Here is a 23509-nt window from a genome sequence, read left to right as displayed (position 1 = left end):
TTGATAGAAAGGGAAATGCCATGCTCCTACCCTGCTGGTAGGAGACTGTGGCTCAGACCTACACATGTTGAATTGTCCTTTAGCAAGACTTAGAGGCATACTTTAAAGCTCTTTATGCTATATAGAAATACGGGCCATTTACTAATAATGATGAATTTAATGTATGCAGCATGTCTTTAAATAAAATTATGAAGTGTTTTAAAATACAGACTGAGACCAATATAACACCACACAAACAAGGAGAGTAGAATGAAGGATACTTGAGATAAATTAACACACAAGGTAATTAAAATAAAACTTTAAAAGTGGATTAGTGAGGTTTTATAATAAGGATTACACTGATTTTTTAAAAACCTTGACTCAACTTCAATAATTAAAGTTAAATCAACATCATTCCATTAAACCTACTGAAACAGATTTTTCTGTAAGTCTAGGTAAACCATTTTTAAGGTGAGCAATCTATGTATCATAATCTTTTTTAGATGACCATATATACTGTATGAGTATACTGTGTGAGTTTTTGTCATCAATTTGGACTTATAACCAATACTTTCAATGGACTGATTTCAGACCGCACATATCCGAGGCAGATCGATTAAACGGCATATTGTATTTTTCAGCTTGTCCATTAAACAGAATGAAGTTAAAGAAACGTATGGCAAAAATATACATTGACAATGGGGTGCAACTCAGTGGACTGTAGTGAGCATTGTGCATGGATTGGACCACTTAGCCATTCAGCAGCAGTGGTTCAAAGCAGGCTAATGAACCACTCTGACCCCGGTGCCCCTAATAAATCCAAGTATGCAGATATTCATACATACTGTGCTCATTACACATACTTATCGCACACTCGCACTCGCACACATAAACAGACACGACTGCAGACACTTAGGCCCTTTTGTGAGTGTACCGATATAGTATGCCCGCATGATAGATGAAGGCTGCAAAGGAGCTTTGTGAGATAAATCCGAAGCACAGCTGTGCTCTTTAAAATACACAAACACACACACACGCACTGAGATCCCGTGAACGTTAGCGCTTCACCACTGCCACATGATCAGTACGTAGTTGGATTTCATAGGCTTGGCCAGTGTATTTTATTTATTTATTTATTTTTAAAATTTTGATTGAAAGTGACTGATACAAGTCCAGTTTGTTTCCACGATGATTTGATTTTGTTCTTGAAACTCCAATATATTAAAAATCATACAAGATTTAACAAAGTATGAGTATGACTTTTAAATGATGAAGTGTAAATTGTTTTTTAAATTAAAAACCCCAAATTGTCAGTTTTAATGTAGTTTTCTATAGTTCACTGTGCATCTGTGATAAAGTAGCATCATAAATTTAAATCTTCTGGCGGTGGAGTCAATACCTCAGCAGCTCTTTCTGTTAAAAGGCACTGACTTTAGCCCACTGAACGACTGTCACACTGACACAGCTGCTGTCAGGGCCTCACCCTCATGTTTCCCACTGTAGGGCTGACCTAGGTTAACCTCTCACACACCACCTCCATCCTTCAGCAGCGCTAATTAGCTTAGCACAATAACCCACTGACATGAGACTCCCAGCTTTACGCTCTGAACTCAAGCATTTCCCCCACGTCGGTCCTCATGAATACACACAGAGCAAGAAATCTACATATCACAGGTATTATAAAACAGCTTAAAATGAAGATGCTGTGCATGCAGCATCTGTACAGCAACTGACATGACATATAGTTTGCACATTGCTCTCTCTCTCTCACTCTAAATTTAGACACAAAAAATTATATTATTCTCAGTAATATAATTTAATAATTATTTTTTCCATTTAGTCTGCTTCCATTAGTGCTGTAGTCAGTATTTGTAATCCATCCATTAGCTATACCCTTTATCCTTTGAGGGTCGCAGGGTGGCTTAGAGCCAATCCCAGCTGACATTGGGCGAAAGGTACCCTGGAAAAGTCGCCAGTCTATGACGCGGCCGACATATAGAAACAAACAACCATTCACGCTCACATTCATTGGCAATTTAGAGTCACCGATTAACCCGCACGTCTCTGGACTGCTGGAGGAAGCTGGCGTACCCAGAGGAAACCCATCCAGGCAGTGGGAGAACATGGGGAGACCTCCACACAGAAAGGCCCCGGCCAGCCACCAGGTTTGAACCCAGAAACCTCTTGCTATGAGGCAAGAGGGTGCTAACCACTGTACCACCTTGCTGCCCTATATAATATACTGTATATAAAATGTATTATATATACCATATTTGCTCTTTCATTTGCAAATTCACTGAATCCAAAGCGAACACAAAGGAAATATTGTTTTGGGTTTCTCTAATATATTTTTTCTTATTTACCACAGGTGGACTCCAATCAAGGTGTAGAAACATTTAGAGATGATCAAGATAAATGGGAGGCACCTGAGCTACATTTCAAGTGTCATAGCAAAGAGTCTGCACTACACTCAATACAGCTGAATGTAGATTGATTAGAGAAAAAATTGAATTGCAACGATTCAAGCATAAGGCTGCAACATAACAAAATGTGAAAAAAGTGAAGGGGTCTGAATACTTTCTGAATACACTGTATATAAAGATATACCTGCACAAAGGCTTTATGACAGGATATTTCCAGAGAGAACTGGTTCCGGCCTTTTGGGCTTGTGATCCTTTACAGCCAATCAGTGCCTGTTTGTAACCCTGCATCACAGGTTTCATACCCCCATGAGCTGAACTTGAAATAGACATTTTTATTTTCTTGTTAGATTGTTTCATTTTAGTAGTTTCAACTCTCCAACATTTTGGATGAAAAAGGCAAAGCATTTTTTTCTTCTTTTCTATCTTGTCACTCATCTTCAAATCCCTCAGATTTATCTTGTGGTCTTGTAGCCATCCAACCCCCCCAAGAATGGGAACCACTATAAAACAACAAAACCCACACCAAAAAACATTTTTTTTTGGATAATCTCCAATAGTCACAAGATAAAGAGACTCTTACAGTAATCCAAAGAATGAAGCCACCATATATAACAGTGGCTCCCTAACTTTTTAAAATCATGGCATCCCTTCATTATATTATCTTTTCATGGGACCCTCCCCCAGTGCCCACCCAATATTCATACAATACCAATACATGTGCACCCTTTCCAGCTAAAAATGCACCATGGATATCTGTTGAAAGAAGAAATTATTTTATCAAAATATATAAACTTACATCCGTACTGAGTGAAATACACTGGCATAACTATGCCTTTATCATACAGCATTTTAAAAGGGCGATTTCACTGTTTATTTCCTGTGTTTTGGTATTTTTTTAAAAAGTCATATAAAAATATAGTTCATGTAAATGTAATGAAAATGACCTTGCAACACCCATTGTCTGTTATTAAAACACTTCAGTTTGGGAACCACTGATATAAAGAACTGTTGTCCAAAAGCTTTCTATATTTCATAGTCTGATAGTTTTGGACAAGCTGTCCAGTACAATGGATTCCCATGAATGTACTGTATATGTATTCAAGTCATGTACATGTCTGTCTCCCTACGTTGCCTTCTGTATCTGCGTATTCAAAGGCAGTATCATGACATTGCTCACGCACCTCACATCTTAGCCTCCTATCCTTTCCTATAAGGATGATGACAGTTTCCTGTCCTATGAGTAATGGGAGAAACGTGTTTCTTACCGGATAAGATCCAGCAGAGCATCAGCAGAGCTAGTCATTGGCTTCTTGCTGTCCTCTGAGTCCTCCTTCTGAGCAGCTCCACCTGGGTGGATGATGTACACCATGACGATGCCCACTACCACGGCAACAAAGGTGGTCCAGAGGTAGTAGGAGATGGTCATGATTCCCAGCCGGCTGGAGCACTTGGCATCCAGGGCAGCTAGACCTGACATCAAACTGGTGAATAGGGGGTGGAGGGACACAAAGGCAGACACAGAAAGGGAGGCAAAAAGATAAAAGTTCATGTTAGAAATCGAGAAGGACTTTGTTAAACCACTGCTACAGAATCGCCTTTGTTCTGTGTCAGTTTTCAGAGTTGGACACTGAAATTTGTTTTCCCTGCAGAGGGAGACTGAATGAATAGAAATGTTAGCTCATTGGCATGCTGTTCCAGGTTCTCTGCTAACTCAGTTAGTGCATTTGCACTTGAAACGTTCACAGTGCATAGAAATACTATAAGTGGCAATAAATTACACAGTTAAAGTGGTTAATTAATATATTACTGAGTTACATGCAATTTCCTAACTAATACTTCTGACAATTTTGGATATATTTTGTAAATGTATAAAAAAAGATCTCCTATGAAATAAATCTGTCTGTCTCTCTGTCACATGCTTTTACTTGTGAAATGTAAATGTAAGTGTAGCCATATAGAGCTTCGTAACCCTTTTCTATCAGGAATATCTGGATAAGAGAAATAAACAACAGTAATCATAAACATTATAAGCAGAAGAGTGTAATCTGCAATTGAATGTGCAGCTGTGAATAGTGCTCATGTTGAAATATTCATTTTCCCCGCATTGACATGGTGACATTCATTGTAGATTTTCAAAAAAGAAAAAAAAGTTCAACATGCATCTGGTATAGAGCACATGTTATGCAATGCAGGCGCATGTCATTTGTGGGAAGTGTGGGAAGAGGCTGGAATGATGGCACAGCAGGAGCGTGAAGCCAGTGATGGTAGGAGGGAGGAGCGAGTCGGAGAGCTCTTTAGTCTGTCTCTTGAGCTGTGGCGACAAGATTTTCTCCCTGTCCAAAGTGTAATCTGGCTTGATTTGGCAAGTGTTTGGATGGGGCTGCTCCCTTTACCATTTCTCCCTTTACCTTCTCTAAAATGTTTGACAGGAAGCCTCCTTCTTCTGTAAATTTTCCACTGCCATGTCAGAGAGTCTTTTCAATGTTTACACCCTTAAAGTGTATTATCTAATTTTCCAGCTGGTCTGAGACTACTTACTCAGTTTTGAAAGATGCAAAAATGTGGGGTTATAAGAAAGTGAAGGTGTGTGTGTGAGTGGAAGCATTTGATTTTCCCAATGTGGGACTACAAGTATGAAATTGGTTTAAAGTGTCAGCAGCAACAATGATTTAGGATAAGCAGGACGTCAATTTAAAAAATTCAAATTAATCCCAGGATTAACTGTTTTCAGTATACACTGCAGCCACATAATATTTTTACAAAAATGACTTAGTGCTGAGTCCCTTGAACAAGAAATATGGCCACTCTTGGTTTATACTGGAGCCTGAGATCACAACTTGAGTACGATAGGAATATACACATAACTGAAGGGCACAAGCTCAGCTGCTCGAGAGAAGCTGCTGCCACTACAACAAAATGAGCTGACATCAAGTCCAGGCATTTTCCAGCCAAGAAGTATAGAGGCGACTATCCAAACATCACTGATTCATGTTCCTAGATCATCTGAGCAAATCTGGACTGGACAAGAACAATTGTATTGAAATTTCCTTGAAAATTGTATTGAACTTAAAGAAAGAGTGTTTCACTCTCACTGAAATGTAGCCACAAGTTGCAGTTACAGGATAATGGTAAATAGCATGAGTAGAGAAAAGTCATAAAGTCAGTGAACTGACTCAGTGATGTGACATAATGTCAGTTACACAGCAATACCTGCCTACAGATTACCAGCTACAGTAACTTTAGCCACCATGAGACACCAAGTAAGGCTGTAGCAGCAAAACCCCAGAATGAGTTGAACTGAGCAGTGGTATGTTTGTGGATTATCATTTCAATTCGTATCTGGTCTTTCAAAAGTACCATAGTCTCACTTTAAAGAACTACGAGACATTTTGCAAAATCTCAATTTATTACCTAAAAAAATGTCTCTATTCACAGATTTCTGTCCCTCCCTCATATTTCACTCTTCACCCACAGTGTTGCGTTTTTTCAGTTCCTTCAATCAGTAGACCTTTGCTTTCTTGAAGGCTTTTCCAGGAAGATACTGTTTTTCAATATCGGTGGACATTTTGACCCCAAATATTACTGCAGCTGGATTGTGCTTTTAGCTTTGCTGACATCTTGTGCTCGCAAATCTCAAAAGAATTATTTATCTTCTCGATGACGATATTTCTAGTCTTATGACAAAATGAGGAAAGTGAAGTGAAGACTCGAACAGTGTATTAGACCACTCCCATGAGTGACCACAGGGCTGGACTGTCATTTGAATGTAATTAGTAATCAGTTGCTGCCTCTGGCATATGAAACACTTAGTTTAGATTTATTTGTGTGTATATGGAGCCAGTAAGTATGAAGCCAAAGTAGATGTGCTTGATATAACCAGAACGGGACCACCAGCCATCATGATCTAAATTCTTATCACATATATGACAGACTGCAGCAAATGACCTGTTGTGCAAGTTATAATTATACTATCCATTATGTTGTTTGCCATCTATTCAACAGAAAAGCTCTTGAAATTCTCTGCCAAAGGTGCTCCACCTTTATCTGTGTGTTTGTTGCTTATACTGCAAGTGTTGTGATGTGACTGGAATTACTTTAACAGAAAGACACACAGCTTGTGTGAATAAACCATTCCCAGTTGGGTATATCTGACATCAAGAGCAGCTGCAGCAGTGATAACTAAGGGGCTTGTCCTACACTGGTCAGGGATTAGACGACATCCGGCAGGAAAATCAGACTGTCATAAGTCGAAAGTCAAGATGAGGTGGATTGACGGCAAAAACAAAACATCAATCTTCTTCTGGGAAATGGCAGACAAACAGTTTGAACTGAATTGTTCTGCACTGTACGTCCAGATGTTTGGTACAGAGTTGACATCAATGTTTTTTTTTTTTTTTTTTTCTACTACAGCTCTCTGGGAAACTAGAAACTGCAGCCAGGAGATCAAAGAGGAAAAAAAAAATTACATTTGTTATTCCAGGGATTTACCTCTTGACCTTCTCCTCCTCCTCCCTACTCTGTGCATTTAAATCTGATAATAATATCACAGTCAAATGTTGGATTTTTGATGATTACTATCTACCAGTCCTGTTTTATCTTGAGTTTTTGATGTCATACTGTCTTGTGAGGTGGCAGCAGCTATGAAATTAATGAAAACTTCAGGGTGAAGTGATAAAATCACTTCACATTACTTGCTGATTCATTAGCAGATTATTTGGAAGTTTTAACATTTAATTTGTTAGCTCTACTTTAGGTAGATATAACTGTTGGTAATTTTGTGTTCTGTTTTTTATTCCCCTGTGTGGGATAAATGAGAGTGAAGGTGGAGAAAGAATATTTTGAGTCACACCCATTGATTGATGAAAAAATATGATCAAACACATTGTCTGTGTGAACTGACCACTCAGTCTGGTCTTGCCAAAAGGCGTATGAATAACACGTCAATTTCCTTGGGTCATTTTGCGTGTTATCACTACGCATGTTTTGCTTCTTGCGTGTTGTTTCATGCTATGTCATTTCTGTTCCTACTAACCCCTAACCCTCTCCCTCCCCTTAATGCTGACCCTAACCAAAACAGCTTAAAATGTGTAGACATCTTTCCCAACAGGAAAGAAAATATACTTCATACTGTCACATTGAAACACAGTGTCATTCAAACATACTTCCCGCCAGATAATCGGTGCAACATTTAGCATTTATTTGATATAACCATATCTCCTACATAATTTCACTACTGTCTAATATTATTTGTCATACATAGATTTGTGCCTAAATGCCTTGTGAAAGGTAAAATGCTACAAATTGTGCTATAAATGTCCTATGTAGCCCATGGTACCCAAAAATCTGGGTTTGTCACTCCTTAAACCTGCATTAACAAATTTTTTTTGGCCACTTCGGGGTAGTGAAAACAAGCTATAAACACAACACTGACGTATTATCAGCTTTTAAATTATATGCCAGTGGAAAGCTTTGGCAGAAAGTTGCCTATTTTTACACCTAGCAAATATGTTAGCAGACATTTATTTGGATATTACTTGTTGAGGCCAACTGATGAAAGTAAGTCCAATATTTCCTCTCCTTTTAGCTCTGTTTTTGATCTCCTCTAACTCCTGATGGAAATTTCTGGCTCTTTAGCTGCTAAATGTTCCACTATATTCAGCAGGTAGTTGCCAACTTTGTCTTTCTGCTGTTCGGTGAAGAGGACTCACAAATAATAGCATCTTTTCTGTCTTTTGAATCATCTAGTGACCTCTTTTTCTTGGGACCCCTTGGTGGGTCCTGACCCCCCAGGTTGGAAGTCAGTGGAACTCAGAGAAACAAATACATTTCGTGTTCTTCAGCCATTGCTTCTCCCTTCTTATTGACAGGAAACTGAATAAGAGGACCCTTGATACTGAACACAAGTATCTACACTGAAATTGACGTCATTCTCTCTGACACCTGAGTCAAAGTGGGATTACAGTGTGTTGCCTGTCATGTGTAGCTGCCTTGATCGTGAGGTTTCGAGAACATGTATAGCAGATCTGCCACAAGATCGTTGGACCATATGGGGCTTATAGTCCTCCCTGCTGCACCTTCGCTGAGCAAGAGCATTACAGTAATCCCACGTCCAGATGAAAAAGAGAAGGCAGAGGCTCCTTGGAGAGGGGTTATCCATGACATCCATGGCATGTAGTATTGAGACTGTGGCTTTTGTTTCAGCAGCTCAAATCAGTATAGGCAACATCCATGTTCTGCTTGATGGCAGTTTCACTATTTGATTTTACAGGATTATTTATAGTCTCTAGAAGTCACACTCTAACAGCAGTTTTATAATTCAGGATACTATCAGTGTGAAAAACAGTTTCAACCAAGAAGTTCACAACAGCTCTGAAAACTAATAGTGAATACTAACAGCAAAAATTATTTAATAAGTATTCAGGATAGTTCCATGAACCTGCTGCAACATGAAATGAATAATACATGAAATATATTAACTAGGAAATAAGGGACCCTTCCTTGTTCTGTGAAGATCTTTGCTTCCAAGGCCTTTTCAAATCAATTGTCTGTCAGTCATCTGAATTAAAGCAACCCTGAGATGAAGTGTTATTAGAAAAAGAACCTCGCTAGCTTACTGAGCATTCATATGTTGGATTTGTTTATGTGGAAAACGGTATGGTCGCTGTTTTGTGAAATTAAGTGCATGTCATGTTGTGTCAATAATCAGTTCAGTCTACTCAATGAATCCCGTCATTTACAGGCTGTTCTCAAGGAGATACTTGTCACCCTGTACACATCACTGCAAGAAAGTCAATGCAAGTCGCTGTCTGTGAAAATAGAGCAAGCAGTTCATATGAAGGCCAGGGCTGCTCGATGTTATTATATGTGTTATTAGTCGTGTACTGTAAATCCAGACTTGTGGAGAAGTGGGGCAACAGGACACACAGTATCAAGGTAGAGCCTTTTCGTAGTGAAATATACTGAGTACTAAAACAGAAATTGTGATTTAAGGAATTAACAAAGAATTGATTTAATGAATTAATGATTTCTCAGATGAGTTTTGTGCTCTTAGTATCACTGTAGTTTTATGGCCGTCAGGGTCAGTCAGGCAGGGAAATCCTGACTGCCCTGCTGTACACCCCTGTGTGTTTATCTGTCTCTGTCTGTATGGTGAGATTAAGAAAACCAATTCTCTATAAATCTCATGTTCATCTAACTCCACTGCCTGACCTGCTGAGCTGACCAATAACATTGAGCAGACACTGGTGTCAGATGCCAGGTTTCTGCATCCCGGAAAGGGCAGACAGAAATCATTCCAGCAGTCAGATAAGGAATTTGTGAAATTACAAACTCCCAGCATGGCACGACACCCTGCATATGTGTATGTTTTTGCGTAATGAACTCTGCTGTGCTAATAGAGGACTACAGCGTGTGTTTCAAACCATAAGGTAAAAAGCAACCCTAAACACCCCTTCATACTGCTGAGTGCTAAACATTTACAATAACAAATTAGTTAACTTTCATAGTTTTTCCCAGGGACTCTGCAGCACACAGTTGAGCTTTTAGCTCTAGAGCTAATTTTTTTTCCCACCAATCTCTGGGCAGAAAACATCAATATACAGGCCTGGTCACACCAGAAAATGGCTCTGTGAAAATATCTGACGATCTTCGTGAAATACCTGGTATAGAAGCTTGGTGACGTGGTGACTACTCGCTGGGCTAGCTGGTGAACTGCCGAAGCTGACAAGCTAACAGCTAACAACTGCTAGCAACAGTCACGACGGTCACAGTTTTCCAGGCTTTCTCTGGACAGTGCTGTCTACATCTCCATGGCATTTGTTGTTCACATTCGTATGCCATGTTCAATAAAAAGTTATTCAAGAGGGAAAGTAAAACTTTTTGACTCAAAGTCAGCTTGTCTGCTTAGCTTGGTCGCTAACGAAACAATAAGTTCACAGAGTTGATTTAAAAGATGTATTCAGGAGTTAAAGTGGGATTTGGCAGGTGGGTAAACCCAAAGATCTGGTGAGGGTTGATTACATATGTCGATGAACACGCATGCAGCACGCTCTCATGCACATCGCGAATGGCACGCACACAGAGTGGGCCGGTGAAGAGACTGACAGGGCTGGTAAAAACTCAGTGGACTTTCTGACAGTCCACCGGCTAATTATACTAAATATTTACTTATCAATTGAAAGTGCTGGATCATTCCGGCCCACTTTAACCCCTGGACGTACCTGTATCATCAACTCCTAACATCTGTCTACAAACAACTGATCTTATGTGGAGAAGCTTTTACTTACAGAGGAGGGTAAAATAAAACTGGATGGTGCAACCCAGCTAAATAAGCTACATGCTTCCCCTGTTTTGGACTCTTTGGCTCCTCATTCACACATTTTTGCAACACGATGTCCAAGCAAATGAGAAAAAAATGCATAGCTGTTTATGAGTTGGAGACATTTATTGATTGTTGGACATATGCCTTCTTTTTTAACAAGGTCTTATTTAGTAATCCAATGTTGTATACTCTCTAATAAGCATTGCAGCTTATAAATGTGGTCTGACTGTCACTCAGTAGTTTATTAAACAGTGTTTGTGGAGCAAAGCAAATCAGGATTCATCCAGCTGGAGAGTTACACTCATTATAACCTACACAACTGCGACATGACATCATCACAATGGGACTAGATTAGCATATGCCATGTGCCAAGGCCCACTGAGAAAAGGGTACAAGGGCTTTAATTTGAAGCAGTATTTTTACATTCTATTCACTTGTTTATTAGCACTATCTCAAGAAAACTACTGTGGCTCATTTTATCTCTATTTTCGTCTTTTAGTCAAAGACATTTTCACAGGGAATCAATCACCCTGCTCCAGTGTAAGGACAGAGATCAGGCAGGGACAAGAAAACTCTGACTGTGAAGGGCAAATATTGCTTCACCCATCTCATCCTCTTCCTGACGTGTTACTTTAATCTGAAATCCAAACACAGTGGAGATGATGTGAAAATCAGAACAGGGTGACCAAATAACAAGGACTCATGGGAAATACCAGTGCTCCCAGAAAAACAGAATAGACCGAAATGTTTAAGATGTACAAACCATTTTTTTTTTTTATCTTCAGGACATGTTGTACACCATGTTTATGTTCCTCAATTAAGTATTTGAATTTCAGTGTGATTAAAAGAAAGTGCACAATAATAAAAACTCCTGAAAAGGACGCCCATGGCTGAAGAATTACAATATGTTCATTGTCATTTTCTAAGAAGCAAACACCTATGGTAGCTTCACATTCAAAAAAAACATGCTTCCAGGCTATATATGATTCATATTTCTCCAAACCTTGTAAACAACCTGCAGAACACACCCACTCATAACTGTTTTGCAATGTCCATCTTCCACGCTAGTTATTTCTTCCTCAGTGCGAGTAACTGAGCATTCAGCTCAAAGCTGCACATGGACAGGACTGACTGAGAAGATCCAATGGACATACCAACGCAGAGTGACATAGCGCTCTGGAAACAGGCGCTCGTATCACAGCATTGTTGGCCATCATAGGCTAGGAAGACTCATTTACACCTCACCGCAAGATTTCACACAAATGTATATGCAACTGTCAGCTGTGAATACGGTTTGGTTCAGTCATAAGTTTGCGTTGATGCTGCTTATTGTTAAAACTGCTCTTCACCTTTGACCTTCAGATCTCAGCCAAAGCATTGATGCATAAGAGCTTCCTAGCGCTTTATCAAAATGTTAATGCTGTCGTTAACTATCAACAACAACAAAAATAAGTTTTTTTTTTCAGAATATAGTTCTATTAAATTCTTCTTTTTGATTACAATCCAAAAAATAAAAGAAACGTGGAACATAAGGAGGCAGTAAGTTGAGTGGCCATTGATTCTGCATGACACGTTCATGGGATAATCTGGTTTCCGCTTTGGCTGGTGCGCAGATGGCCCTGGGAGGGAAAAAAAACGGGGACAGGCGGGCTATAGGGGTGGGGCAGATATCACCCCTAGATAAGCCCTACTGTACCATGCGCCATGTCAACCAGCCGGTCGGTGCATCCCGATCTAGTTGCACTCTGCTGTCATCAGTGGCCATTGCAGAAAGAGAGGGACAGAGAGAGAAAAGCAGGATATCAACTAAGACTGTGGTTGCGTCTGTGGCTAGATATTGGCGTGCATGTCTGCAGCGGTTTGCAAAGATATGCCAATATTCTGGAAAACATCTCCAACTGGTCGGAGCGATTGGACAGCAATGGGTCCAAACACAACATCTGTGAAGCAAGAAGCCATCGCCTCTACCGTTATATGAATTATTGCCCACATCAAGTCGCAGGCAGGCACCAGGAACATTTAGTGTGTTTTGAACTCAACAGGAGCTCCAGCAGCCTGAGCCCACGCTCAGAGTGTTGAATGTCTGCCCTGATTGCTTTTAAATTCCCATGTTCTGAAGCAGTTTGTTGAACTGCCTTTGGCCCCGTGCCTGCATGCACTGTTTCAGATTAGATGTAATTAACGTCTCTTGCCCTCACGTGCCTCACGCTTGGCAGTGAACCTGTTCTGAAGTTATATCTTGCTCTGAATTTGTGTAACTGGGGGAGTGGAGCACAAGCACGCATTAACATACAAATACATACTCTTACTGCCCTTTGCCTTGTACTTAAAACAGAGGAAAACAGGGAAATATACACGAGAAAGCCACATTATCAGTGACAGATAGAGATATAGACAGATAGGGAGACAGACAGAGACAGAGAGAGGCAGGGAGGATTAACTTCTCATCCAGTCTTTGCTGTTGCATAGATTGTAAGTAGCTTATTGCACAAAGCACCCTGCATGTAACTGGTGCGTTTGCATGATTTGTTTTGGGAGATTTTGTGCGTGTTGGACATCACCAACCGCATGCAGACAACTAAGAGCTTTTGGCCTAAAATAGTCAAACTGGAGAATCTGCCATCCTGTGCGCTTTTAAGAATGTATCCAAAGCCATTAAATCGCAACAGGTTAACTGTCATATAAACATTACTTTAATCTTGGATGTTTAGAAAAAGGCAATTGGGTGCAGTCTCATCTAGGTTTTGCTTTTCATCTAGATTAATCACCGTGCAGACACACAGCCAGCGTAACAAATCCTGTAGGCTAGGTATAAAAAAACGTATGATGCCGCATAGAAGGTACAGGATTTTAAACTCAAACTGGAGCTGGAACTGTGAGATTTTTTTCCATTAAAGGGAAAAGTCCATAATCAGATACCTATATATGGAACAAACTCCCAAAAAACTTGAGGTCTGCTCCAACTCTCAGTTCTTTTTTAGTGGGACTTTTTAGTGCCACTAACTTTAATCAAATAAATGTGGGACTATTCATTCACATCTTGCACTGAACTGTAACAGCATTGGTAATCCCATTGTCCTGTTTAACTTGTGCTTTCTGCCTATTTGTATGTTCTATTTTATTTTACTTTTTAAAAACAGATTGACAGATTGATTAATATTTAAATAGCCGACTAAAAGTTTTTTATTTCATGAATGCTATATTTGGCCAGTTATTCGCAGTAGACCAACAAACAAATGGTCTCTGAGGAGACCTGATTGGCTTGGTGGGTCAGAGAGGAGTTAATAGGAGAAAATGAAAGAAAGTCATTCCAAGCAAAAGATGCATGATACAGATGCAGCCATAACATAAAATAAAATGGACGTAGAGGTGGGAGATGCATTTTTAAAAATTTTTTTTTTACGATATCCAGGTGTTCACGACAGATTGTTGCTTTGAGTTTCCATATATATATACACATAGTGTTTTATGTTTCTCCTTATAATTTTTTATTGAAACCTGACTTTTTCTCAAGCACTTTTCCTCCTTTCACTGAAAATCCAAATCCACATCCACACCAATAATTATGTAGCTCTTATATGACGTTTGGCTTTTGGCACACAGAGCAAGTAAGTGTTTGTGTGTTTATGCCTGAGTGTGTGTGTGTTGTTGTTGTTGTGTTGCTCGTACCTGGATACGACAAGGGGCAAAATTAACATTTTCAACATCCTCATTAGCAGCTCTCCGGGAAACTGGAAGTACTTCACTTCCTGCAAGTAGAAAGTGAAAAACACACAGTTTAAAACACAAATTTATACAATACATGCAAATTATAGTATAAAAGTATTTTGCTCCGTATGGTGACCTGCATGACTCCTGTTTGTATTAGTGACATCTGTAGTGTAACGTGCTAATTGCTGTGGAGTTTTTTCACTGCATCACATATCAGTAGTCCACCAATCAATCTGTCATCAATTATTAGACAAACTGCCGTTTCACAAATCAGATGCTTCTTTATTTAATCAAACATTGCAACTTTTGTAATCTGTTGAATAGAAAGGGACTGTGACTGATACAGCTCCTAATGCTGCAGCCAAAGTTATGACAGGAAAAGAGAACGAAAAGGGTTAGATCTGCTGAATAGCCATAAGCCAACCCGTCCTCTCAGGTCATCTGGCCATGACTCGCTGCTGTTCCACCAGTAAATTCAGACCCTTAAGTTGTCTTTCTCTTTTATGTTCTTAGTTGCCTTGACAGTCTCCCAGAGGACTTGAGAAGAGGTCATTTTTTCCCCTCTTCAAAGAAAAAAAAAAAACTGAATAATAATAATAATAATAACAATAATAATAAAGTATGAATAAATGTATGCTTTTTGTGTGTCTACCTGAGTGGTAGTTTTTTATTTTCAATGAAAAAAAACAAAACACATTCATTATTGCCAATACACGTTTACAAAAACAAGACGTTTACAGCCACGCTAGCATCTCTGTGAGGCTATACGTTTGGCACAGCGGTGCCAACATCAGCATGCTAACATTCTCACAATGACAATAATCAGGTTTACCTTGTTCACCCTGTAATTATAGTGTGTCAGCATGCTAACACTTGCTAATTAGCACTATAAACATAGTCACATTGCTTCGGCTAAAAAAGATGGAGCCAACAATTTAGCAGTGAATCGTTTGCACTAGTTGTTCCAGCGCTTGCAATAGAGTGCAGTATTATGTTTTCTCTTCAAGTTACGCTATGACAACTTTAAAAGTGGAGTTTAAAGCCACCGCAAGCCAAAATACTCTAACTGATTGGCTAATAAAACTTCTTCAGATTTAAGTCCTATGTTGGTTTTGTCACACGTTACCTTTATTATTCACCCGTTTTGGATCATGATTTGGAAGTCAGTATCTTGTATGTGCTATGCTGCATTTATGCTGCTGCCTTTTCCTTAATTTAATGTTCAGTGCATGAGTACTGAGCAGTGGTAGAGGCCGATCAAAATATCTGAGGGAGCTAATCACTGACAGAAAAAAAGTTAATGACCACAATGGAGGAAGTGCATATTGAAATCAGTCTGTTTAGCAACTATCTGCCACAGTGCTTGTTAACTGGACAAAATGACACAAACATTATCTAACAGTTTTATTATTTAATCACATTGTTTAACTGTGGTTAAAAAATAAGAACTGAGTTGCACCGTGTATTCAGATTATATACATTTACATATATCTTTGCAGTCGCAGCCATGCTATTAGAGACACAGCCACACTTACGTGTTTGTTAGAAACTGTGGATAGAATTCTCTATCATAAAGGCTTGTTCATTGTATTGAATGAAATGTGTGTGAGTCCTCATCCGTATGCACGTCTAAGGTCACACAGGCAGCTTTGTAAAGTGTCACTGTCTCTGAACGTTTAACACGTTTCATTATGTTTCTGCCCTTTGACCCTTTTTCTATTAGTGAAACATATTGGAGCTGGTCATGTGATACCCATGGAGTTAGTTATATGTGATAATATTCTGCTTGCTGAAAAAGTAATTGATTTTTAAGGAAAAAAGTTACACCACTGCCTACAGTACAATTTAACTGTGTTTTGATCCTCATACTGAAAACCATTAGATACTTAAATTCATGTTAATACCTGCCTTACCTATTTTATGCTACTTTGCAATATTTTTCATTCAGTATTTTAACTAATATTTTAAATAAACATACTAGCCAACAGAATGCTTTTTGGATTAATTTCCTACTCTCTAGGCATCCATTGGTTTCAGACTATGACGAACAGCTTGAAGAGGGCTCCTTGACATTAGTAAGTATGAAATAATGACCTTTCATTCATACGGGTTTTCTTTATGTTTAATTTTTAGTAAAAAATTGGTTATTATAGTATGGCAATGCAGGTGTGATCAGGAAGTGTTTTAACAACTCTTACTGGTGTGTTTAAGTGCTTATGTGAAAATCCATCTTCTGGGACGATATATGTATATGTCAACCTTTATATTGCCATGCAAAAATTAGAAAGGAGGAAACAACTAAACTATCTCCAGAAGGAAGTCAATTTGTGAATCCAGTTATTTATCTCCCTTTAAAACTACATTTTCAAATAGATTTTTAAATTCCATTATTTATTTATGAATTCATTAGTGTATCTTTAAATGATGTTCTTACTGACTGTTTAATTTGAACTATTTATTGATGGATTAATACTTCATTTGTAAATTCTTTTTATAATTTCACTTTTTATATCTTTTAATTTAGTCTATTTATTTATAGATTCATTAATTAATTTCTAAACAGATGTATTAATACCTATTTTTAATAAATAACAATTAGTTATTAATTAATGAAATACTTTATTACTATTTCCGTGACTCTTGTGGCATCCATACAAAACATCCACCCCAGCCTCCTCCTAATGCAGACTCCGCATCTCTATATACCATGTCACCATTACTGCAGCTGCTAAAGATCGCCTATTAAAATGTAACTATGGGTCGTAATAAGCTGCTGGCACAGACGACGTATGAAATCATTTTTTACAGGAGGACAGTCTCCCTGACTCGGTCGTTCCCCCAGCTCTCTGAAGCCTGTCTTTTAGAGCATTGTTTTGGTTTTCTTGCCCATAACTTCTCAGTTTCAGCTCACTCTGACCGCTCTCAGCCACATCGTTTCCAACTGCTGCATGCACCTATTTTGGCAAAAAAATCAGCGATGTATGCTACCTGCCCAACACCAAAAGCCGGACAGACTAAGGTAACGACTTGCTGGTGAACACATCATTTATCAGCGAAAGAGCAAAAATAGTTTTCTCAGGAGGGGGTGGAGACTGAAACACAGCTAAAAATAGAGGGAATATTACATTTTTCAGGTGGCCAGAAAACATGATAAATGAATGCTAAAGTTGCTCCGTATCTGCTGAATGTGTAAATAGGCAAAATTTTGTTAACACGTTCACCAAAAAAACCTTAAAAGCACATAATATGTCTAGGCAAAAAAAAGGGGTCCCCAAAAATATCAATGAATAACGGTTTAACAAAGGTTTTCCAAATTTTTGTAAATCTAATAATGGAGATTTTGATTGAATTGAATTAAATTGAATGAAAAGTATTTAATATACAGTAAGCATCTGAAGTAACAGAGTGGAAGCAAAGTGAATGAGTGGTTGCAAAGTTTTCTGTTGGTGATAAACACTTAACCCCCCCCCCTCCCCCAACAAAAAAAAAAAAAAATATATATATATATATATATATATATATATCATGATGAGAGTAGGCCATAAGAAAAAAAAGCCAGTGGAAAACAAAACAAAGGTCAAGAGTTAGAAATGAAAAAAAAAATGAAATTTAAGTACAGCACATCTGTGCACTGACATGATGGAGCAATAAAAGCTTTTTGCTTCTGTGGTGGAGTGAGGGAGCTTTTAGGTTAAATGGCTGTGTGCATGTGTGTGTGTGTGTGTGTGTATAGTGCATTTGGATGTGTGTGGAGGTACACTTTTATGTTTTGTGTTGTATTTCATTTATGTTTTGTGTTGTATTTCATTCTGTGAACATAGCATTCAGAGTGTGTATGCACGTGTGTGTGTGTGTGGGGGGCTGTATTGTCTGTGAGCATGAAGGACAAACACTACTATCTCAGATTCCTGGCATCTGCTAACATTGGAACAAACATGCAGTCTCTTTCTGCTAGACATCTGGTACACAAACAAACACATACACATGCGTTACATCCATGTGCTAGTATATGTACACTATATGCCATTTGTGTAGAAACGTATACATATAAATGCATGAAGTGAAGTTTGAGAAACTGACGGTGTTATGTCCAAGACATTCTGAGATCATTTTATGAGCTGCAGCTGCACAGCAAAGTCAAGGCCCATGATTTCGCTTTTGAAAAGCACCTGCCTGGTCTGTGACTGTTTAGTAGAAATGGACCCAAAAATGTACTTTGTGCAGGTAGAGCAGCAGGAACACTGGTCATTTAAAAAAAAACTCTTGCACAGTTAGATACAGTATTGTCTTTGCTTGAGGTACGGAGCTGTTTTTGGATGGTGTGCTGTAATTTACTTTTAGACATTTCTGCTTGCCATTGCTTCTAATAAAAAAATACCATTTAAATACCATTGCTTTTCATTAAACCTTAAAGCTGCCCCATGATTTTGACTCTTTAACTTTATGTGCTATTTAATTAACTTTCTTCTGTTTTTCTAATTTAGTCTGCCATTTTCCCTTAAGTCACATTTATTCTGTTGTCTCCATGTATTAAGTAAAGGACTTTAAATAATTTGCCTATGAAATGTGTTATAAAGATAAAGTTGCTTTCAACAACTTGAAACATTTAATCTTTTCTCCCATGAGACTGGGGACAAAAGGATTAAGATTTTTTTGATGAGCTTGGACTGAAAGCAAAAAAATTTCCAGTAAGTTCATTTTTCTGTATAATTCCGCTCAGTTGTATTGATCACAAACTGTAAATCATATGGTCCATTCAGTCTCTGCCAATAAAAGTGAATAAATAAATAAATAAATACATCTGCACCTTCTACAATTGCACTCTGTGATTGTTTGGTCATTTAAGGAACAGCAACTTCCTCAACACCAACACATTTCACGAATGCTACGTATAAATGTACACATGCATCACACCACAACACACACATCTGCACTCTAAACTCTTGCTTTCCCCTTGTACTATTGAATGCAGTGTGAGCTTGACTTTCCTCACCTTTGTCTGCACCTTCCCCCTGCCAGCTGCCACACAGCCACAGTCTAATGCACCACTATGCTTCTCACTACGCTAAAAATTTAAAACCCTTTTCCCACTGTGAAACAAAGATGGAGCAACACAGTGCTTCCACATACAAATGAATGGTTCTACTCCTTCAAGGAATTGAAATCCTCTCCACGTGTGACCTTTAATTTAAAAAATAAATCAATCAATCAAAAATAAATTTTGAGAGGCACTCAGACTTGTGCATATTCTTCACTCAACATGAATTGTTCACCGCAGGGTCAGGGTTCCCAGGAGTGTTGATTGGCACTCCTTAGGCAGGACTGAGTAATGCTGAGGGACTAACAACCATCCTGGCAGGCTCAGCGTGGGCAGATTGTCTAGCATATTGACCCTCAGTCTCTTGCAACGACATCAAAACTACAGCTAGTTAGTGTGTTTTGCTATCATAAATGCTAATTATTTAGCTCTGTCAATATACTTGTTTTTGAATTACAGTATAAATTGGTTTTGCTAATGTAATGTTAGATGTTTATTGTACCATAAAATCAAGTCAGATCATATACTTGAGCTGAAGGTTCCTTCTTGGCCTTGGAAAATGTGTATGACTAAAATTCTTTACTTAAGGTTCACTTACTATATATTTTTTCAACAGCTTTCTGTCGCATTATTTTCTTGCCAAAGATCATACATTGTTTAGGGGGTACCTGTTGTGTTTTTAGCCATGCTAGCATCCTTGCTCTGCGGATAGCAATGTTGTACTAGTCAGTTCACCACTTTGGTACAGACAGAAATATATAGACAACTGTTAGATGGATTGCCACGGAATTTTGTACAGACATTGTTAGCATGCTACTGCACTGAACTAAGCTAGTGAACACAGTAAACATTGCATCTGCTAAACATCAGCATGTTAGCATTATTATTGGGAGTATGTTAGCATTCTGACGTTAGCATGTAGCTCACAGAGCTGCTATCATACTGACTTTGATCAGCACAGCGAGCCATATGAAGTTGCATATTCTCGTTGGATGTGTTTTTTGGGATGCACGTTTCTGGATAATTTCCTTTGTGTACATCAAATCCTCGTTTCTCATTTCCAAGGTGAATCAATTTGAGGCCAGATTTGCTGAAGTTGTCAGAGGGTCTCAGCGCTTCTCCTTCTTATAATTAAGGCCACTAGGAACAAGCTCCCCCATGCAGTGCACAAGTCCATGAAATGAACACATATCAAATTGCAGAAAATAGACATACATCTGCTTGTAGTGGTGTGTACCTATACCAATTAATGGCAGGACAGGGCAATATGAATGAACATGAGGCATTTTGCCTGTTCACTGTGATGAATTCAGCCCAGTGGCTCCTGTGTGACCCTGAACAGAGGGTGGTTATAGAAAATATAGGGGAAGGATATGCATTTTCAAGCAATTATTTCTACTCTGACTCAAAGAGAACATGTATCTGCCCATATTTACCTGCGCTATCTTAATCAGACCATATGGGAGGATAAAGTGATTTAGCCTTTGGTTCACCACACTGACATTGCGCTATGAGTTCAATCAGCGACTGTTAGCGACTATGATTTTCCACTTGTTAGATATGAGTTTGCTCACATGCACACTGACTCCTCTTAAATGAGATGTTTGCTCCATATAAAACAGACGACTGCTCCTGTTATCTTACGCAACAGATGGATCAAAAAAAAAAAAAAATTCACCAGGAAGCCACCAGCTGAAGTTCTCTCATCACAACACATGTATTCTTAAACACTGGTTGGCAATATCTACACATATTACACCATACTGTACATACAAAAGCACACAGACACCCACCATTCCAACTGGAAAAATTTCATCATCCAATTTCAAATCCATTACATTTTTCTAATCTGTTCAGGCACCCTTATTATAAGTGCTTTTCAGATTTAAATTCAAATTTAGTTTGACACATGCTTTCTCAGCAATTCAGACTTAGAACTAGTAGAACAATCAATTGAACATTTTTTTTTTTTCATTTCTGTTTCACAATAATAATTATTTCTCTAACCATTATGGTAATGGTTAGAGGAATAATCATGCAATTGCTTGCAGAAATGTTATTCCTCTATTCCTCTATATCAGTAGCCTACTGAATTCCACTTATTTAATTCCACTTCCCATTCAGTCATGTGTGGGTTATATAAGTGAACATGAATGGTATGTTGTTGACTTGATGTTTCTGTGAGTGATTTACAAATAATCTCCCCATTGGCAATCCCTTTCCATGGATACACTGAGTCTAGCTGAGAGGCTATAGGCAATCTGAGTGACTGATGCGACACTGTTGCACACAAAGAATCAAAAAACCAATTCCCTTACTCCTGGGGATGTCTTTTGCTATTACTATGTGCACGCTGTAGACAAACCGACTTTTGGATGAGTCTGAACTTTCCGTTTATCTGACTGTGATTGTGCTTCACTGTGAGCAGTGAAGATTAAGAACCTCACATCAGTCACTTAGATTGTGGATGTTAAACCATCAACACAATCTTTTCCTCATTCCATCTGTCCAAAGCCCAATCCACTGTTCATTACAATTACAATTGCCCGATCGATCACTTTAATGGTCCCAGTGTGGCTGATTGTGGTGATGGAACCTATATTTAGGTGGAATTAGATGGGCTTAGATGGGCTGGTTTATAGAAATACTGTGAAAATTAGAATACTGACGAGGTTAAGTTAGGGTAAAGGTTGGGGTTAGGTATGTATCAGTTATGGTTACAACTCCAGGGACTAAATCTGAGTCAATACAATTCCCTCACAGAGATAGTAGTACACGTTTGTGTGTGTGATGGTGAAAATGTCAGTGCGAAGCACATAGAGTGGAGCTAAAGAGGCAGATGCAGGGAACAGGGAATTAGATAATCTCTTGAATTAGGGTTTTTGGTGTCTGAATCCATCTCGGCACTTAAGAAGGAAGCAGTTGGTCACACTCAGATGGGGTGGACAGGTGGGTAGTGTGTGTGGGGGCGGTGGGAAGTGTGTGTGGGGCAGTGGATGGTGTGGGGTGTGTGTATGTGTGTGTGTGGGGGGTCTTATAACCAACTCACCTGCTCGGAGAGCTGCTTGCCTCTAAGGAAGAAGCCCAGCAAGCAGCCAATGACCACGGCGAGCACAGACAGGATGAGCAATCCGTTCTGCTTGCAGACATTCTTCACCCGCCCCCACACTTCATCCAGAGCCACCGCCATCCTCCTCCACGACCTCCTACTCCTGCTTGTCCTGGTCCTGACTGCAACTTCGCAACCCCCCTCAGAGAAAACCACCCCTTTTACCACCTATTCATATTCATTCATATAGAACCAGCACAGAGCCAACAGCCACCACCACTCTTGAAGAAATAGCACACTGTGGATGCAGCAGGTGAAGCAGGATAGATGGATGCAGAGTGATGAAGGAAAAAGTGGGATTGTAAGAGAAAAAACAGCCAAAGAAAGAAAAAGGTGAAAGAAAGGAAAAGTTGGGGTGTGGTTAACGGAGGGGGGTGAAAAGTAAAATTAAAGAGGTAGTCGTCCAAAAATAAAGCACTTCAGGAGTTTCTGTTTTCCTCCTCTGACCTGCTTCCTTGGTTATTCCACGAGACTAACAGCATAACACAGACACACTCTCGATCTCTGTATCTCTGTCAGTTACCTCCCTCTCTCTGTCTCTGCCCCCCCCCATACATTTGCCCTGGTGGCCAACAGGGGGCTCTGCGACAGCTGGTAGTATTGTCATCGAGGTTAATACTAAGATCCTATTAGGCTGCGCTGCATGACTCAGATCTAAGGCTGGATTAGAGAGCTCTCTGAACAATTGGACAGTGGATTGTTGCAGACCAGCAAAAAGAAAAAAAAAAGAAAAAAAGAAAAAATTGCACAAGTGACATGAGGTAAATAACAGCACAAAATAAAAACAGGGCCTCAGACTCCTGGTGAGTTGTTATGCTTCACAGAGGTACAGTACACATAACGGAACATCATGATGAAGACACAACTGAAGGTAAAATGACAGATTTGTTCACAAGCAAGGGACGTGATTAGTGTTAAAAAATAAAACA

General features: G+C 39.0%; 1 protein-coding gene across 1 annotated transcript in view; it reads right to left on the bottom strand.

Annotated features, from left to right (window-relative positions):
* Positions 1-22661, bottom strand: part of slc1a7a (solute carrier family 1 member 7a) — a 33538-nt gene extending 10877 nt beyond the window's left edge. Inside the window, exons 1-3 of the mRNA XM_040143858.1 lie at positions 22521-22661; positions 14392-14471; positions 3668-3883 (exon numbers count right to left, since the gene is read on the bottom strand). Of these exons, the coding sequence (XP_039999792.1) occupies positions 3668-3883; positions 14392-14471; positions 22521-22661 (437 nt within the window). The remainder of the gene's footprint in view (positions 1-3667; positions 3884-14391; positions 14472-22520) is intronic.
* Positions 22662-23509: the final 848 nt, after the last annotated feature.

Source organism: Xiphias gladius, chromosome 14, assembly GCF_016859285.1.
Source record: "Xiphias gladius isolate SHS-SW01 ecotype Sanya breed wild chromosome 14, ASM1685928v1, whole genome shotgun sequence".
NCBI lineage: Eukaryota > Metazoa > Chordata > Actinopteri > Istiophoriformes > Xiphiidae > Xiphias > Xiphias gladius.
Note: the sequence above shows the minus strand (reverse complement) of the source record. Positions and strands in the feature narration are given on the sequence as shown.